This window comes from Lactuca saligna, chromosome 3, assembly GCF_052625555.1.
Source record: "Lactuca saligna cultivar CGN05327 chromosome 3, ASM5262555v1, whole genome shotgun sequence".
In the NCBI taxonomy this organism is placed as follows: Eukaryota; Viridiplantae; Streptophyta; class Magnoliopsida; order Asterales; family Asteraceae; genus Lactuca; species Lactuca saligna.
The window spans coordinates 18,584,345-18,604,678 of NC_136419.1; the positions used below are offsets into that span (position 1 = coordinate 18,584,345).

Sequence of the window (20,334 nt, forward strand, 5' to 3'; positions counted from 1 at the left end):
TTTTTTATAGTACATGTATCTAATTTTCATAAGATAAAAGCTGTTTTCACGTTTTCGCAGGATATTTATATTTTCGCATGAATTTACTTCTATATATATATATATATATATATATATATATATATATATATATATATATATATATATATATATATATATATATATATATATATATATATATTATTTTAGTTTGTTTAATAAATTACCAAATACAAAAAAAATGATTGTTACAGGAAAAAAGTGATTTTATGTCTCATAGGAACCATAAAGGCATCTAAAACATATAATAATGAATACCATCCGAGGTAAAAAAAAAAAAAAAAAAAAAAAATTAGTAACCAAATATAAAAATTACCCAGAAGCATAGGGACTATCCATGTAATTTACTCAAAAATCTTTAATATGAGATAAATAAATGAATAGCATGGAACGGGAGACCCACACTCACCGGAACCAGAAACAACAATGTCTCTCCTCTTCTCCCACAACCCATCACTTCTCTTCGAGAACTCGGCCACCACCACCACGGCTACTTCTTCCATGCTCCACTACTCTCCCCCTATATCTCTATCTTTTTCAATCCGCCAAAAAAGAATCAAATCGGCATTCACTCGGTTCTCCTCAAACAATCCCCCAACAACCCCTGAATGGAACGCCACTGACCAGACTGTCAACGACGACGAAGAATCAGACGGGTCGCAGCTACCCACGGTCACAGATGAATGGGGAGAGAAATCTGAGCCGGAAAATGAACCACCGACGAGATTGTCAACCTCAGATCCTCCCCAAGATGAAGACGAGTGGGGAACCGGTGCTATAGAGCAACCGGAGGAAGAAATTTCTATTGCCGGCAACGGCAGTCAAACTCTAGAAGTGACTGCAGCTGAGGATAATGGTAAAATTGAAGAGCTGAAGAGGTGTTTGGTTGACAGTGTTTACGGGACTGGTCTCGGATTCCGTGCGTCGACGGAGGAACGGGCGGAGATTATGGAGTTGGTGACTCAATTAGAAGCGATTAATCCGACGCCGGCGCCTACTGAAGCGGTGGAGCTTCTTGATGGTAACTGGATTTTGCTGTAAGCACACTGAAACCCTTCGTTCGTATCAACTTTTTGATATTGTGTTTTCTTGCAATTGCTGTGATTTTGCGGATTAGAATGCATCAGCTCTGGCTTTATCGATCTCTCAATCTATCACTTGTCAATTAAATCCAAGAAAGGTCTACGCTGCACTTATTATTTTGAGATAACCAAAAACTAGAACTGTTGCATTTGTATTAGAAATTATGGACTACGAGTGTAAAGCAAAGAAGTAACGACATTTGGTACCTTATTGTGAGAAAATGCAAAAGATAGCTGCCTATTGTTTATTAGAATCAGACATAGACATCTAAGTAAATTCAGAGTAATACATCACAATTCACAAATGATGACATTTAGATAGAACAGATTTTTGAAGGATAAAGCTAAGCGCATATGTCTATAACGAAACTGTAATTCTTCTATAGCCCTGCCCTTTCTTTATACTACTTAAAGCCTTTACATTTCTCTCATTGTAATTTCAAGTTACTTTCCCATTTAGCTATTTCTTCTTACTTCACTTGCTTCACTTAACCTTGTTTACAAGAGGCTGTCCAATCATCAATTAATTATTTATTTTTAGTAATCATGTTTACTTCTTTCTCCAACCATTTTCCTCATAATTTCTTAATTTTCTTATTCTGCCCTTGTTGTGTTCTGAAACATATTCTGTTTGTGTGGTAACACATAACAATTAACAGGTACACTGCATTTTCTGAGCTACTGCCACTTCTGGCTGTGGGCACAACTCCATTGTTGAAGGTTGACAAGATTTGTCAAGAAATCTCTACCACCACACTTACCATTGATAATTCCATCACATTCTCCACCCCTTTTGCTACTTTCACATCCACTGCATCTGCAAACTTTGAAGTCAGAAGTCCCTCAAGAATCCAGGTACCTTTTTTTTTTACAATACAAATGTACTACAGACTTCCATTGATTTGTTTATTATAGCTTAGCACCCTACTGTCACTTCTAATTCTTCCTACTACAACATTAATGTCGTCTGATAAGAAAGAAGAAAGAATGGAAGATGAACCAAAAGGAGAACTTAATTCATTCAAACAGAGAAAAGCTCAAATGAGTCTTCCTGCCCAAGCAACTAAGCCGAATACAAAATAACCTGAAGCGCTAAAGCCTTTGGGGACCGATGCGCTAAGGGCTAAGCGAAAGCGCGCACCTAGAGCACACGATGCGCTCCAAATTGAAAAAAAATATAAAAATTATGGAAATACTTAAAAATCTCATAAAATCATAGTAGCGTCATTAAATCCTAAGTACTTGATAAGTTATAACTAGTTTCGTCTAAACTATCATACATGATAACAAATAACTTATGAATTATGTGTATGACTTAGCAGTTAAGTAACACAAGTTAACAGCTAACAACTTCATAGAAAACATATAAATATTATGACCAAAGTTCATACTTCAAACTATCAAAGTTTATAGTTTTAGACTTGAGAAGAGAATCGAATATGTAGATTAGTATAATTGAATGGAAGTAGAAAACATTAGCAGAGTTGATTTCCGATTACTTGGAGAAGATGTGTTGGAGCGATGATACGATTTGCTATGTTTTGTGTATTTGTATGTATTGCCTACAAGATTGATTCATCGTTTCCATCCTTTTTTTCAAATTTATATAAACCTATTTGCCCACCTAACTTCATTAAAACCCCATTTTCTATTAATTACCGTAAGCGCTATTAAGCACTGAAGCACAAAGCGGTAAAAAGCGGAAAAGGCGACTGCTTAAGGGAATCGCATCGCATCTCATTACTTGAAGCGCTTTAGGTCATCGCTTGGGCGCCTAGCGCATTAAGCGTGCCTAGTCGGCGCTTTTTTAAACCAAGGGCCCAAGTTTTGGGTTGATCGGCAGCAAAGCATCGTAAATAAGTCTCGAGGCTGCGATTAACCACCTCAGTTTGACTGTCTGTTTCGGGGTGGTAGGCTGAGCTAAACTTCAAATCGCTCCCTGCATTTTAAAAATTTCTTGCCAGTTTTGTTGATCTGGAGTGGTGATTCTCTGTTCCAACAAATGTTTGAGGCTTTTTTGATCAGCGAATACAGTAAAATTTCGACCAAGGAGGTAGGGCTGCTAATGTTGGATTGAAAGGGCAAGTGCCATGATCTCTTTTTCGTAGGCAGATTTGGCTAAAATATTAGCTGATAATGCCTTACTGCAAAAGGCAATGGGTCATTTTTCTTGCATGAGGACTGCCCCATGTCCTCTCCCGGAGGCATCACACTCAATCTCGAATGGTTTAAGGAAATTAGGGAGGGCGAGGACCGAAGCGGATGTCATATGAAGCTTCAAAGGTCTGGAAAGCTTGCTGAGTTTCAGGTCCCCAATTGAAGTTGTCCTTCTTGGTGAGTTCCGTGAGTGGTTGTGCCAACTTGCCATACCCCTTGATGAACTTGTGGTAATACCCCGTAAGACCAAGGAAACCCTGTACGCCCTTCACGTTGTTTGGAACGGGCCAATCCAAGATGGATTGGATCTTGCTTGGGTCCATAGAGATAGTTCCATGCTTGTCGATGATATGGCCAATACTCCACCGACTTCAGACCAAAATGGCTCTTCTTTTGGTTGACTACTAACTGATGTTCCTGCAATAAGGTCAACACTTGTGATAAGAGATTGAGATGATGGTCCCATGAAGCGCTATTCATAAGGATGTCATCAAAGAAAACAAGCACTCCTTGTTGAACAAGTGGCCGGAAAATATCATTCATCAATGCTTGGAAGGTGGCCGGAGCGTTGGTGAGGCCGAAAAGCATCACGAGAAATTCAAAGTGCCGATAGCGTGTACGTAAAAACAGTCTTTTCAATATCCTCATCTCGCACTTTGACTTGATAGAAACCGAACTTGAGATTGATCTGTAATTCATCGAGTAATTCTTCGACCACAGGAATGGGGTATTTGTTGGGAATCATTACTCTGTTTAAAGCTCTGTAATTGATACATAGGCGCCAGGAGTCATCTTTTTTTTTTTTTTTTTTTTACGGGCTGGAGATAGAATTTTGGTTGACCCGAATGATGCTAGTTTGTAACATATCATTAACTTGGTGTTGTATCTCATTCTTCTGGGCATGAGGGTAACGATATGGGCGGACACAAACCAGGCCCTGGCCCTTGAGGAGGGTAATTTTGTGCTCGATGTTACGAATAGGAGGTCGAGACCAAGAGCGCGAGCAAAAGCTTCTTTGAGAGGAAATTGTGTGTAGCTCCACTATCAATAAGGATTAGGGTAGTAATTTCAGTGTTTTCAGATCGGAGGAGGAAGAATCAAGTGTGACACCACATAGCTCGAGGGCATGACATTCACCATCTGGTGGGGGTGTCATAATCCTAAGCGATGCCGTTCTTCCCAATCGGATTTGGATAGAGGGCGGGTCCGGGTAAGGGATGACGAAATGGGTCCTTTTGCACCGGGTGGCCCAATAGCAGGAAGGGGTTTAGTGAATGAAATGGGCTGAGGTGTATCCGACTTTGTGAAGGTCTGAGTGCTCATGGTGTGGTCGGAGACGTAATACTCCAGGGAGACGAAGGACAGGATCTGGTGGACGTCACCAATGTACTAGTGGTGGCGATAGAGACGTGTCTGTCGAGATCCATGGCATGATCACACGAAATAGGGTTGAGAGCTCGTACCCAGTTTCGAATCTCCTCCTGCAATCCCTTAAGGAACATTCCAATCCGATTGGTCTGGAATGAGGGCAGAAAGGGCTTCAAATTCCTCAATATACTCTTCGATGGAGCCCGGTTGGAATAGGGAACCCAGAGCTTCATGAACATTACGAAATTTTGTGCCATTAAAACGCACCAGGAGTTTATCGCGAAATTGGGGCCAATCATGCTACTGACATATATAGATCTTATTCCCATGTAACATAATTATTCCTTGGCACGTGAATTGGATCTCCTTCGACAGACCATAAATGGTTTCGACCCATTGGGTTGCTCCACACTATTGGACTCATCCATTTGTTCTTTATCGTCATCCAAATACATATAAACTATAAGTACAATGCTGTAATAGAATAGAAATACACAGAATAAACGAAAGCATGTTGCTGTTTCTTGCATTTAGTTATTTTCAATATATTGCTTCATGCATTGAAAATGACCTGTTTACTCTTTAATTTAAGTTAAATCTATTTTCTGTATAATAAATATTTCATGATCTTTTCAGGTACAATTTAAGGAAGGGAGTTTTCAGCCTCCAAAGATAAAGTCAAATGTAAGCCTTCCGGAAAGTGTTGAGATTTTTGGCCAAAATATAAATTTGTCAGGTGTACAGCAATCTCTGAACCCTTTGCAAGAGGCTGTGGCAAGTTTAGCAGGTGCCATTTCAGGTCAAGCTCCTCTTAAGATTCCAATCCCAGGTGAAAGAACAAAATCATGGCTTTTAACCACTTACTTGGACAAGGATTTAAGGATTTCCAGAGGTGATGGTGGCCTCTTTGTTCTTGCTAAAGAAGGAAGTCCTCTTTTGGATTAATTATCAGGTATAGATTATTGTTTTTAATTTTTACATGCTTAAAGCTATAACCTTACCCAGGAGAGATGGTAAATTTTTTTTTTTTTTTTTTTTTTTAAACAGATTCAGGGTGTAATTGTTGCAGAAATTGAAGCTTTTATGAATGAATCTAAGGAGGAGGTTTTCAAAGCTTATAAAAAATTAAAATATATTTATTTGATAGAGATGAAAATAAGCATGGATGTTGTTGAAAGGTGTAATAGGTTTATTTACTTTCATATGTAAATTGTGTTGTATATTACTATGCTGAATTCAAGCTCCTGTGCTATATGTAAACTCATTTTGCCTTGTATAACAGCTTTATGTGTTAAATTTTCTAATTAAAAATGATAGATTATTTGGAAAAAGAATCACAATGTAGATTCTAGAACAAAACGACTTGTCATCACATCGTATGAATGAGAATGAAAATCCACAAAAGTTGCATGAAATGGATTTGGACACTTAAAAATCAATATATGACAGTCGGTCAAAATGATCAGGGGGTCAAACACTCAAAGTGATTGGAAGTCAATATTCACGAGGGTGATTTTGTAATTTCATAGACATTATTCCAAGCATGATTTGTAATTTCAAAAGAGCGTGTGGACCTCAACTCGAAGTCTCTTTAGTCACTAGGACGGCAACTAAATTTGGGCAGGAGTCTGGGTTAAACTATTGTGAGGTGATTCCCACAGATGTTAACATGCTACCTACTACGACCTATATATTTTTTAAAAGTCAGATTAGCATCAAATATCGACGTTTGTTACTTGTTAATTAAATCAAATTATCTTTTTGCATCCTTTTTTATTAAGTGGGTCTATACACCGTACCAAATATACCAATTCAATAGACTCTTCAAGTCTCTTGAGTTTTCATATATCTCAAGAAATTATAAAGTCAAAGGTTGATTAACAATCAAAATTTGATGTGGCATCATCTCATTGGTAAGAGGTGGCAGATGGATCATAGCATAGGTGATGCAGAGGATCGCAACCATCCTACCCTTGTTGTGGAAACTTTTAATTTTTCAGAAAGCGGTTGAAAAGCCAAAAAGACGTGCCCGGCTTCACGCGATTGCCGCCGCTTTGTCTTTGCTATTAACTTTTTTTTTTTTTTAATTTTTTTTTAATTTTTTTAAATTTTATTTAGTTCCAACAAAATTTTAAAATTAATAACTATATTATTATTATTAAAACTAAAAATTGAATTTGTTTAATGAAAATACGTCAACCAATGGTCGTGTCCACAATTCAATCGATCCATTAAATATGGAGAGGTTAACTACCAATTCCAAATTCCAAAATCCAAAATCCAATGCAGATAGCCAGATACAGACTCATCTCATCTGAGTAATCGTAATCGCTTCGTGGAATGTTTGTTGGGTCAATTCTTTCTTCGAATCCCTATATCCACCTTCATCATCTGTAATCTGTATAGATCTGTTTGCCATGAAATTTTAGATTGTTTTTCAAACACGACGGAAATGAGCAGTGACAAGGAGGCCGTGAAACTGGACGACGAACAACTGGGAGAGCTCCGGGAAATATTCCGATCGTTTGACAGAAACAACGACGGCAGCCTCACACAACTCGAATTGGGTTCGTTGTTACGATCGTTAGGTCTTACACCAAGCCCTGACCAGCTCGATGCATTAATACAGAAAGCCGATACCAACAGCAACGGTTTGGTGGAGTTCTCGGAGTTCGTAGCGCTGGTGGCGCCGGAGCTTCTTCCGGCGAAGTCTCCCTACACAGACGACCAAATGAAGCAGTTGTTTAAGATGTTTGATCGCGACGGCAACGGGTATATCACGGCGGCAGAGCTGGCTCACTCTATGGCGAAGCTGGGACATGCGTTGACGGCGGAGGAGCTGACGGGGATGATCAAAGAGGCGGATACTGACGGCGATGGACGGATCAACTTCCAGGAGTTCTCTCGGGCAATCACTTCAGCCGCTTTTGATAATTCTTTTTCCTGAAACATCATCATTCCGGCCATGGGTTTCCCTTATTTTCCTTTTCAGGTAAAATTTTCTATCTAGGTGTTGCTTTCTTCATCTTGTGTTCAGATTTGTTATCATCAATGAGGTCAGATTAGTAGTCCCAAGGTCGAAGGGTTTGAGTTATGAGCATCTGAATTGTTTTGTATCAGTTTATAAACATGAATGATTTGTAATTAACTTGTATGTTTCTCAACCCAAAGATATATCCCCTTATTGAAAAATCGAAGACAAAAATAATTAAAAAGTGAACTTAATGAGTAAAATATATAGAACTGAATGGTTTTGTTTTGTAATTGGTTATCAGATGATCGTTGTAGCTTATTGACAAAGGGGCTAGAATCTCCATATCGGTGATTAAAGGCTCTTCAACTTTCATACATGATGATACACATTATAAAGCATGCATTGTGAATATGGTTCATGGTTGTTTGTTTCATGAGTAGGCCACTTATCGTGGATAAGAACTAAGAAACATGTGCAGAGATGAAGATAGATCTGGTGAAGTCGATGATATGATGGGGCACGTTCAAATAATCTGTACATGTTTGGCTCGAATTCCTTACTTTTGTTGCTAATAAGCATCATTCATTCATATATAGCTACTTTTGGAACCAAATTAATGTTAGATTCCCTTTCCCCATCATGCATGGATTTACCCGTCTGTCTTTTTGATATAAAAGAGTACTGATCTATTCGTTTACAGTTTTTGTAATGTTTTATATGAAAAAGGTGTGTGCCAGATGCTTTTTAGTTTTTACAAATATCATAGTAGATAGGGAATCAAAATATTAATACAAGCAAGTTGTATTTTGAAAAAGGTGTGTACCAGTGACGCATATAATTATTCATGTCATGTACTTCAACCTTAACCCGTGTCTCCTTCACGCATACATGACCCGTCTATCAATGTTCAATTATACGACACATAGTTATTTGTGTCACGAATGTATCTGCCAACCCAAACACGACTCGCATAATAAACGGGGCATGCGGGTCAACCTATTTATGACCAAACCTGTTTATTTTTGTGTGTCGCTTCTTGTTGAAAAATTGTCATCCTTAATTGAATGATGTTTTGGTTAATCAAATAATAATAATAAACAATTTTTATATTAAATGTTATAAATGAAAATAAAAAACAACTCTATCTCCAAAATAATTTATCCATCTAAATTTTACCAATAAGAAACAGTAGAAATAGAATTGTCTCGTTATCAGATAAATTTAAATATTATGCAATATTAATTAAAACCAACATTGTTGACAATTTTCCATCAATATGATCATTATGAATTTGGAATCTTGTCCTTCAAAGTTTGTTTTTGTATGCTGCTTATTTGTTGTAAGTGTAAGTGTAAAACCTAGATTTTAATGTACAAAATGTATTGGTTCCGATAGCAATGCATGAGAGCTTCAGTGATTAAAATTGTGTGAAGTTGTATTTATACAACCAAAACCCTAGTATTTATGCGGTAAAACCGTATAGTGGGGAGACATGTAACATCAACCCAACCAGAACACAACACATGACCAAAGAATTGACAAACCATAGTCACACTTTGACAACACCAGAACACGACACATGACGTATTTATGCAGGAAAACCGTATAGTGGGGAGACATGTAACATCAACCCAACCAGAACACAACACATAACCAAAGAATTGACAAACCATAGTCACCCTTTGACAACACCAGAACACGACACATGATCATGCCAAAGAAATGACAAACCATAGTCACACTTTGACAACACACGATAGTTATTAGAGCACCAGAACACGACACATGACCAAAACCCTAGTATTTATACAGTAAAAATAGTCACACTTTGACATCACACTATAGTTCTTAGAACACTAAAACACGACACTTGACCAAAACCCTAGTATTTATAGGGTAAAACCATATAGTGGATAAATACTAGGGTAAAACCCTAGTATTTATAGCCACACTTTGACAACACCAAACACGACACATGACCATGTCAAATAATTGATAAACCATAGTCACACTTTTGACGACACATTGTGTATGTCTAAAGTGCTAAATGTGCATACAACGCGTCACTTTGTGAACCTTGCGTATTTCCATAAACAACCACGTCTAAAGGCACATGTGGGTTGCACCCTCTTTTAGGTTTTAGCCCCCACCATTTTGTCTTATGTGGTAAGGAGAAAAAGTTCTATATAAACCAAAATTTGGTTTCTTTTTCCACGTATATGGGTCAAAGGAATGAACGACTTCCAACCTTCTCATCCCACGTCAATTCCAACAATTCCCCGTCAGGTTAGAAAATTTTCCTTTCATTTAAACAAGTGGTATCACAAGTGTCATGAAGATTAAACCCACTTTAATACAAACAAGGTAGAAGTGATTAATTTCAAGGTATCCCATGGGTTTAAAGTTTAAACCAAAGAATTCAGTGATCTCTCCGGCTAACCCAAACAAATACATGCCATCTTTGCGTTCTTATTGAACATTAAAAATAAAAATAAAGAGAGAGAGAGAGAGAGAGAGACCCACGTCTCTGCAAACTAACAATATGTTTAAAGGAAAGCAAGACGTCTTTTAGCAACTAGGCGAAAGTAATTTTTGCTCTTCATTTGAGGTGACACTACCTTTAGATAATATAGGCAAAGTTTTACATCCATGTTGATATGTTGTTTAGACAGCCTCCAAAACTTTGTTACGAGTATGGACACAACCTTATTCTCGACAATGACATTATTTCTACCTCACATAGATATATCATTTTGATAGCACCTTTTCTTTGTTTAAGTGACTTGTTATTACATATTAAATTTGAGAGATTGAAGCACTAAATCAAGTTGGGTTCCCATTGCTAAATGCTAACCGATTAAATTGTGGTTTGAGATATATGTCTCGTTTGGTAGTTCTAACCAAGTCTCTCTTCAGAGGCTTTGTTGCATCTCGATGAACAGGATGGTCTTGTGTTGCATTTAGCTTGAATTATATACCATTGTGAATAATTCTTTTGGTATGCATTACAAAAATATGGTTGGTTGAAATGAATCATGAAAGCCTTCTTCATCATTATCATTCAAGAATTGCCCTAGGAAACCGGTCTAACTCAGTCATGTATAAGATTCCAAATTACTTTTAGTTGCCTTTTTTCCGATAACAATTGTGTTTCAATATTTCCCTTTGTATCCGTTTGTAACATAAACAATGCTGTAGCTTTGAATTTCAAATTAAAACTGAAATGCTTTTGGCAAGTGAATACGTCGTCTAAAGATATGAAGAGAAATTACAGTTAGTATTTAGAGAGATCACACATATATTTATATTTTTCCAAAACATGTCATATTTCCTCTGCAAAACTAGAAAAATAAGACTAGATTGCAAAACTTGAACTAGGCTTTCTTCTTCTTGGAGTTGGATTTAAGCATGACATATCCAATAAAGACAGATAAGAAGCAAATGAGAGAGACACCAGCATAAACAGGTAGCAGGATTGCATACTCTTGGGGTAAGAAGTAACTGTGTACAAAGTGATCCGAGTCTACAAAAGGCTGAAAGACCCATAATATAATAATAAGTAAGACCTTAAAATCATATGGTAATTTTAAATTTTAAGTAATTAGATAAAATGAAGAAATTAATGAATTTATGCAAAAACTAACCAATACAATCACCCAAAAGGAGTAATACGTGAAAACAGTCACACTGATGCTTGCTAAAATGAACCCAACTGCCCTGTCTGCCAATTCCATTTCTACTTTTGTAGTAGTTTTACTGTAAATCCTATCCTACAACCATTTCTGTAAACGTTAAGTATTAACAATCTCAATAAAGCCTTGAATATCAGGAAAAGCATTGATGTTTGTAGATAAAAGATGAGTCAAAGTGGTTTGACTAAAACCATCCACGATGGTGAGGAAGTAATTAAAGCCATTGTATGTGGAAATTCAATAAGATCCACATATATCAATGGTGAATGAGTTTAAAAAAATAGATGAGTTATGGCTATGAGGAAGATATTTCGCTCGAGGATAAATATCACAACATATGATTTCATGAACGTTTGTATGAGGAAAACCAACTAATTGCTTCAAGTTGATAAAGCTTTGCTCCATTTGCTTGACCAAAGCTCCTATGGTGTTTCAATATACAATACACTTTCACCAATCTCTCTGGACAAAACAAACCTTTTGAAATCTATGAGATAACCATGTCATTGCATCGTTGCCAAAGGTCAAACAAAGGAGATATGGATGTAGGTCTAACAGATCCGCCATTAATGAAGCTTAACTTGTTCCTAACATAGAGTGCAATACTCATGGCTATCTTCCAAGCCCTAAATCCTGATCCACCAAATTGTTTGGAACACACTATATAAAGGATGAGAATGATCGAATGAAGGATCTGAAGAAGACGAATTAGCATAATTTGACATGATTTGAAATGAAATAAAAAATGACTGAATGGGAAAGTAGGTTGATCGGGATGAAGATGATGATGATAACAAGAACAATGAGATTATCACGAAATTAGGTTAAAATGAATAACCAAGCGATGGAATTCAAGACATCTGAACGATTGATGAACTTTTCATTGTTATTGAAGTACTGATACTAACTTGTAACTAAATTCCTCTTTACACAATCCTAACAACTTTACATAACATTTTAGGAATCGATCAGGAAATATTATAGTCAATAATCAAGTGATGAACTATTTTCATTATATAACAGGAGACAGAGACATTATGAATCTAGACACTAACGGAAAACAGAGGAGTAAATAACAGAAACTTACTCGATTATCGACGAATGTAAATTAGGGCTTTTGTTGAATGCTCAGATCATGCCCTTCTGCAAAACGTTCCTCTTGTATTCGTTGAAGACCAAATGCTCTCGGAGTTTGACGAAAACCCAAATCAGGAATAACCAAATATTGACGGATTAAACTAAATCAAAATTTGGTTGTCACCGGGTATATTTGCCTATTTGGTTGTGTTTTGGATTTTGTTGAAATGGAAATCACAGTAAATCCCGAAACGTATGAAAAAAACCATGTTGTCATAATATTTTTTTGATGCAGTTTTTAATAAAAAAAAAATGCAACTTTTATGGTTGGAAAACTATCATGTTGTCATAGTATTCTTTTTTAATGCAGTTTTCCAACTTTTAACAAGAAAAAAAAAATTATAGTTTAAATCATTTTAAGTACCAATTTTTATATTAAAATATGTTAATATCATTATCTATATGTAGAGGAAAATAATTATGCATTTTGATGATTTTTTCTCGAATAAAACAAATGTAATTATTTACAAAATAAATTTTGTTAAAAAAATTAAACTCTACAAACCGTTAAGTAAGTATGTGAAGTGAGAACTTTATGCCTTATATGGCAATCATGAACATCATCCCAAACAATTTTATTTATTTAAAAGTGGTGACGTGGAGTATTTCATAAGGTAGATAAAAATATTGTGAACCTATGTGACATTGAGTTGGAGGTAAGCACATTGTGGAGTATACAAAATGACCTAAGGTAAAAGTGGTGGATCAAAAGTCTAACGATTTAATAATCCAACCGTTTTTAGCCCAACCATTTTGACGATCCAACCCTTATGAAAACAACGGCTTTGGATAAATACTAGAATAAGAAACATCTCTAATTCAATTTTACGGGATATTATACAGTGGTGGAACCGGTTTTAAAACTAGGTACAAAAAACTCATCTCACCGAGCACCTAATGTTTCTATAGTTGTCTTTTGTTTCACTAGCGTATATGTATGTCAATCACTCAATTGTCATGTTAGATAGAGTTTTATAACTTCTTGTTTATTGAACCCATGAAAACAAAAAAGCCATATGGTACACCATATAAGGCTGCTATTTTTCTCTAATTCAAGTATCTATAGTTTCATGCACTTAAATTAGCATCTGGCTTACTCTTCATATGTGTTTGTTGGTTCAAGACGTCTTTTTTGGTATATGAAAACAAAGTTGGACAAATACTTGAATATTGTGTTAGAAATTTTTAAAACTTGTTTCAATATCAATTTCGGCAGTAGACCCCACATTCTGATCGGGTATCCACCAATGCCTAACCCTATCGTGAAGTATGAACCCCATCACAACCCAAATTATATATAAATAATCTATTTTGACACATTCTCATTACAAGTCTTCCTACACAATAAAAGTTAGACCACGTGTTAACTCTCATGACAAACTCACAAGCCAAACTTGACCAATCGAACGCTAGCCTGGTAATTAGATTTTTACAATGTTTTTTAGTTTATAAAAGATGTGATTACTAGAAAAAACATTTAACCTTTCATCAAAGAGAATATTATATTTGTTTTAAAAAGTTAAGACAATGCAATTAACAACCTAAGAATATACTTTTTTCATTCGGGATAACTATTTCTTTTTGTTATTCTAAGTCATTAAAATTACAATTACAAAATCACTATGATAAGATGAGAACATGTTGTGAGTTGCGCTTTTGTTTTGTACCCAATTTTGTGCCAGCAAAGGGGATCTCACATCAAAATCAAAGCCACTCGCAATTCATGTGAATGAGAGAAGTTTACCCCAAAAATCACGCTCACAGTCCAACACTTTCTCTAAAGTTGCCTAAAAGAAACAAACTCACCCAAAATCTCTCAACCAAGGGACATTTTCTTTTAACTTAATTTGCTTAATGAGTCAAACACGTAAATTGGACATTTATAGACGCTTCCTTTTGACTTGATCAAAAGATAATAACTTAGAAGATTCAACCAAATAACATGGCTTAATGTATTAACACATCAACCCTTTAAGTATTTGCCCATCTTATTTTTCCTCCCAACTTCTCTCATGTTATAATTGATAAATATTGTGAAAATTGTTTGTTAAAATATAAAGATAAAATGATCATTTAGCTGGTATGTATAAAACAACTTAATTTTTTTTAAGCTTATTGCGATGCAATGTTTTGTAGATACCTTTTGATAAGCTCGTGAGGCTTTGTCCACAGTTTTCCAAATTTACCATAGTTTTTACTTGTATATTTAAATATTCTTATATTCTTTCATTGTTTTTTTCCTTAGTTTTCCAAATTTACCATGGTTTTTTGTTATATATATTTAAATATTCTTTTATATCATTTTATATTTGTCATTTAACTTATTAATATTTTTTTTATCTAACATTATTACTTTTTCTTTATCTAGGTTCTCTGCAATCAACTAACTTATTAGCCAAAAACTAGATTTTTTAGCTAGTTTGCTAACTACAGTTTGTCTTATTCATATAGTTTATTTAGATAGTTTATTTAGAGGTTGCCTCTTCAGATAATTTTTGATGCGTACATTCACAACACTTGTTCTTTTGCAACAATTTCTTAATTTTTTTTTTATAATTTTCTTCTTTTATGTTCTTTAAAATTAGTTTTTCCAGAAAAAATTGATAGCTTCTTTTATAAATTTTATATTTTTGGTCTTTTTTTTTTTTTAAATTTCAATGTTTTAAAACTAGAATTATTAAAATTTCAATGTTAAAGAAATATTTTCAGATTATAAATCAGTTTATTGAAATAGTTTGTAGATGTTCAAAAACAAATATATTTCTTATTACAGACTGCAACCATTTGGTCCATCTCTTCTGTTGCAAAGGGTTATAGAGGTAGTCTACGGATTTCATGAATTTCCGCTTAAAAAAACAATATACATTGAACCTCATATATATACATTGCTTAATAAAAGACAACCATCATTAAGCATTTAGCCACTTTACCCATATATAAGGGGAAAAAAACAGCCCAAGGCCTTTAAACACTAAAAAAACTTCAATCACCAACTGTATCAAATTTTGATATATTCAAATTCACGACGAATGATGATATAAAAATGAAGTCTCGCAACAATCTAATGATGTAAAAGTTGTATCATCACCACACGACAATGGGTGAAACACACGATTTTCCCATACAAAATCCAATTTCCCAATAAAAATAAAAATAAAAATAAAAATGTATATATATAAAACGGGCACCTACAGAACCAAACCTGTGACAGGTGCAGGCTTTGAAGGATGATGCTGCTGCTCACTCACATCCGGAGCAGTTGGTGACTCAGACAAATGAACCTCAGCATAATCATCCACCATTTTTTTTCTCTTCTCATCTTCAGCCTTTTCTACTTTCTCTTTAGTCTGCTGCCCTACTTCCCCAGCAGCTTTTGCCACTTTATTAAAAGCACCAGTTACCCATGAAGCACTAGTAAACACATACCTGTTCTTCATTATAGCAGATCCAGCATTACTTACTGTGTTCTCAGCAGCTGTGAAGGCTGACTTAGCCTTCTCAGAAACCTGAAGCTTCTGATCAACTTCTTTCACTTTATCACTCACAATAGAAGTCCCAACATTCACTTTCTCAGTGAACCCAATCTTCTTGTCCAATGAGGCTACTTTAGCAGATGCTGTGGATGTCAAACCGTGTTTCTCATCAAACGTTTTTGCTTTTCCAACAGCATCTTTACCCAATACAAAACCCTTTGCAAACATGCTGGTGACAACATCTTCGGCTTTTCGTAGAGCAGAATCGGTTCTAACAGGAGCATTGCTTCCATATGGCTACAAGAAAGTTTCCAAGACTCTAAGGGTGAAAAATGTTTAATGGTGGAAAACAGGTTGTGAAATTAGTCTTACTGGAGAAGAAGCAGCAGTTGCAGCAGGTGGAAGCTGGTATTCTGGGTCTAGAGTTACAGTGACAGTTGTATCGACTATTGTTGCACCCTGATTCATACGACACAAACGGATCAATCACATGTGGAAGGTGTAGTATGTATAAACACTGATTGGATGTAAAGAGAGAAGTGAATTACAGAAAGAAGAACAGCGGTTTCAGCTCCTTGAGAATCTGTGAAGGTGACATATGCGATTTGGGAACGCTCGGTGTCACTGTAATCAGAGGATTGAACTGGTTTTAGTTGTAACTTGTAAGAAAAGGAAAAAGGGAAGTTTAAAGTCATTTAGTTTACTAACCTTTTTGTCTCAACATATACAATATCTCCAGAAAAGGAGAAGAACTCCCTTACATCTCGCTCAGAAGCCCCTAGTGAAAGATTGCTAACTTTAACAGATTTAACCTGATGCATCAATGGTGAAAGATGTTACATCGCTACACATACAAGTAAAGAAACAAACATTTCCCAGCACATATCCAGTATAGTATACTTATACGCTTGTTCAAGATGTTCCAATGCTCTGATCTATTAGATCAATTTCCATAGACTTGTATCTATAATTCTATATCATCAGTTTTTTCTAGATCAAACTGGAGTTGTTAAACAGTAATTAAATGGACATGCCTCTGTTCATATAAAATCACCTCAATCATAACATGTAATATGCGTAATGATAACTGTTAAATTAGATCCTTGTGGTAAGCAAATACATCAATCGCGATTTGGACCAATTTGCAACCATTAAGTTTCCGTAGTTATTTATTCTGAGAAAGGAAAAGCGAGTAATACATGTGTAACACACTAAAATCACCAAAGAGTCGAAGAAAACTGAAAGATGCGTTGTTGATTATCTAGTCTCGTAAAAATTTAGATCTATTGAATCAGCCAACACTCAAATTTGCAGTTCTCAACCATCTTGACTCGTATTTGACTAATCTACAGTACTTCAAATGCTAAAAACAAAAAAATCAAATTCACAAAAACAGATCTACACTAAATCAATTAAAATAATGGATTAAGCTCTGCAAATAAGCAAGCAAAATCGTCGATAATAACGAAGAATAACAGGTACATTAATATTTCGATACGATTGATGCTTACCGACATTGTAAATGCTCGATATGAGATCAGATATCAGATAGAAGAGAAACGGAGGGTTTTCCTCGATAACAGAAATGTTCAGCGGAGAAACGCCGACTAACAAGAACAGTCACCGGAAACTGCAACAAATGTATAGATAGAGGGTTTTGAAAATATGTGGAATTCGAAAGGGGTTTGCGTTGACGGAGTTGTGATTGAAATTTCTCAAATCGAGGTATTTATGGAAAGGAAACGTACAAGTTTTAAAGGAGAGAGTGCGATGAATGATGCATGGGTACGCTTTAGCGTATTTGTACGCAGTGCGCGTAGAAAGTCGTGGAGGCAACTTCTCACGTGTTCTTGCAATACGACGTGCAATGTGGATGAATGATACTGTGCGATCCAATCGTACTATAAGGAGAATACACGTAATAAAATGTTTTAAATTATATTTTTTAATAAAATAAATTACTCAGAAAATATTCCCAAATAGCAATCATCTGTCAAGTATATTTTATATCTAGTCATAATAATCATTTAATTATTTAATTATATCCGATAAACGAGTGAATTTTTTTTTTTTGTATGTGTGTGTGAATGTCCGGTCGAATCATTTTACCAAAACGTTGAATCCCTTGGCAACTCTTATCGACTGACACCTAACATCCCGAAAACTAGATATATACCGGTCCTTTAGAATCAAAGTGTTTATTTACTAACAAGGAGCTCCAAAGAGGACTAAAACCACAATTGGAAAATCATAACAATAAAAAAAAGAGATCCCAAAATCAGGGGCGGACGCAGGAATAAGTAGCAGTAGGTGCACAAAAAAAAATTCCGATAAAATATAACAAAAAAAAATACGAGTGCATTAAACATAACAAACTATTGTAGACAAACTTCGTGAAGGTCGAATTGGTCTTTTCATGGAACAAGTTTTTGGTCTCGTGGAGTTTATTTTCGTGTTGATTGTGGTTGTACAAAGTTTTGAAGGCAATATTACCAAAATTTGATTCCGAATTAATGCATATTTATAAGTTCCATTGTTTAGAGCAAAATATAATATACAAATGCTAACTAATAAATGCATTTTTATAAGTTCGATACATTTGCTTAACAAAACAAACAATGTATAATAAGACATAAATTGAGTTGACCTAAATTTTAATAATTATGAAGAAAAACAGTTGTTTAGTTTGAAACATATGTAATGCGTATGTACACATATATGTGTGTGATGTGTATGGAAAAAACTGTTAAAGTAGGACCCCTATAGGAGGAGGTTAGCTCGCTAAGTAATTATTTTACGCTAAAAGTGAATATAAGATCGTTAAGTATACAACCTTACATATAGAACATATTAAAACTATGTAATTTTGATTAAATCTTATATAAAAATAAATGACTATTCAATGTCTATATTTTTTTCTAGTATATCTCCAAAATATATCTTCTTCCCTCATTCACTCCACTATTTTCCGTCACTTCTTATCATATTATTGTATTATTGTTTTGCTGTTTTTTATGTTACAAAAGCTATTACGTTGAGAAGAAATTAAATAGAAAATTATGAAAGGTCATGGGTCACAAAGAATTTGTATATAGCTCTGATATGCCTAATTGTGTATGAAAATATATATTAAATATGAAGACGATTGAAATGATTTTGAGTTCATGGAAGCATATATTTGCTAACGGAAAAAAAATGATTTTTTATTAAATGGTTATCAAGTTAATGAAAAAGTAAACTATTAATATAAGAATTTTAAACAACCATTAAAGTGATTTAATTGAGTTTTATTGAAAGGGTTTAGTTTTAACAAGTTATATTCACCAAACCCTTACTTCATATGTATGATTTTTTTTGCTAGAGATTTTTGGGACCAGTAACAAATAGTACGTAAAAGGAAAAGTGAAAAAAAAAAAAAAAAAAAAAAAAAAAAAAAAAACCCTTGACGCTAGGAAGATTTGAACTCGAGCCCTTTTCCAAAAAAGAACTTGAGCATACGTCTTTCACCAACTTAGCCATACCAACTTTTGATTATATCAGTGAAGTGTAATGTTAATATACTCATTCCTTTATAGGTTTATAATAATAAAAAAAAGTTTTTTTTTTCTATATTAATACGAAAAAATCTAGTGGTTGCCGGTGCAACCCCGTGCACCACTATAAATCCGCCCCTGCCCAAAATTCCATTGTAATAGATAGGATGTCGACATTCATGCATCCATTGGTGGTAGAATGACTGCATCATATCATGTTGAAAGAGCGTGACACCAAAAATATTCTTCTTAATAAGGAAGTTATCTCATTTTTCTTAATTGAATAGTTTATCTTCCTTGCTTAATTAAGAAGAATTTCCTTATAGATAAACATTAATGCTTAAGTTTTCGCTTTGATACATATTATAATGCCAAGTCTCTCTTAAAAATAGAGGATTATCTTTCTTGTTAACCATCATCTTATTTTCAAAAGCATTGTAACATAAATCGATATAGTGAAGTGATTTTTGGCATCTTCACTCGTGGTTTTTTCCGGTTGGATTTCCACATAAAAATCTTGGTGTAATTTTAACTTTTTCTTTATTTCTTGTTTTAAATTGTTTTTGGTTGTTCGAATAGTTGATTATTCTCTTTGAATCATTATCATAATACTTGACTTAACGTCTAATCTTAGAGATTGTCGATTTGTCAACATTTGGTGTCAGAGCTGTTGGATTTGGTGTCAGCTCATAATTATAATTGGTATAAACTTGAATTTATAGTAGCATAATCATTTTAGGTTGTCCTCAAACATAGTAATTGAATATGGTAACTTTTAGAGAGAGAGAGAGAGAGAGAGAGAGATATTGATTGATTAATTTATTATATGATTAATAAATTAATTAGAAATCAAATAAATGATTTGTTAATATATTATGA

At 34.8% G+C, this 20,334-nt stretch overlaps 4 protein-coding genes across 6 annotated transcripts; 2 read left to right on the forward strand and 2 right to left on the reverse strand.

Annotated features, from left to right (window-relative positions):
- Positions 1 to 432: 432 nt before the first annotated feature.
- On the forward strand, positions 433 to 5,925 carry LOC145034626 (Plastid-lipid associated protein PAP / fibrillin family protein). The gene is made up of 4 exons (XM_078983084.1): positions 433 to 1,076; positions 1,781 to 1,976; positions 5,283 to 5,598; positions 5,694 to 5,925. Exons 1-3 carry the CDS (start codon positions 466 to 468, stop codon positions 5,589 to 5,591), a joined length of 1,116 nt encoding a protein of 371 aa, XP_078839210.1. The 5' UTR covers positions 433 to 465; the 3' UTR covers positions 5,592 to 5,598; positions 5,694 to 5,925.
- A 921-nt stretch (positions 5,926 to 6,846) lies between these two features.
- On the forward strand, positions 6,847 to 8,356 carry LOC145034627 (putative calcium-binding protein CML11). The gene is made up of 2 exons (XM_078983085.1): positions 6,847 to 7,638; positions 7,922 to 8,356. Exon 1 carries the CDS (start codon positions 7,099 to 7,101, stop codon positions 7,591 to 7,593), a length of 495 nt encoding a protein of 164 aa, XP_078839211.1. The 5' UTR covers positions 6,847 to 7,098; the 3' UTR covers positions 7,594 to 7,638; positions 7,922 to 8,356.
- A 2,491-nt stretch (positions 8,357 to 10,847) lies between these two features.
- On the reverse strand, positions 10,848 to 12,621 carry DPMS2 (dolichol phosphate-mannose biosynthesis regulatory protein-like protein). Of its 3 annotated transcripts, none has more exons than XM_078983089.1 (3): positions 12,400 to 12,621; positions 11,265 to 11,385; positions 10,848 to 11,153 (listed from the first exon to the last, which is right to left on the reverse strand). In XM_078983089.1, the coding sequence occupies exons 2-3, from the start codon at positions 11,352 to 11,354 to the stop codon at positions 10,995 to 10,997; spliced, it is 249 nt and encodes an 82-aa protein (XP_078839215.1). In that variant the 5' UTR covers positions 11,355 to 11,385; positions 12,400 to 12,621; the 3' UTR covers positions 10,848 to 10,994. The 3 variants fall into 3 exon arrangements, with proteins under 3 accessions (XP_078839215.1, XP_078839214.1, XP_078839212.1); XM_078983088.1 differs by having other exon boundaries at positions 11,265 to 11,402; XM_078983086.1 differs by having other exon boundaries at positions 11,265 to 11,390; positions 12,400 to 12,616.
- A 2,809-nt stretch (positions 12,622 to 15,430) lies between these two features.
- LOC145034629 (binding partner of ACD11 1-like) lies at positions 15,431 to 17,691 on the reverse strand. Its single transcript, XM_078983090.1, has 5 exons — positions 17,434 to 17,691; positions 16,631 to 16,734; positions 16,471 to 16,546; positions 16,295 to 16,381; positions 15,431 to 16,219 (listed from the first exon to the last, which is right to left on the reverse strand). Exons 1-5 carry the CDS (start codon positions 17,437 to 17,439, stop codon positions 15,638 to 15,640), a joined length of 855 nt encoding a protein of 284 aa, XP_078839216.1. The 5' UTR covers positions 17,440 to 17,691; the 3' UTR covers positions 15,431 to 15,637.
- Between the last annotated feature and the right edge of the window lie 2,643 nt (positions 17,692 to 20,334).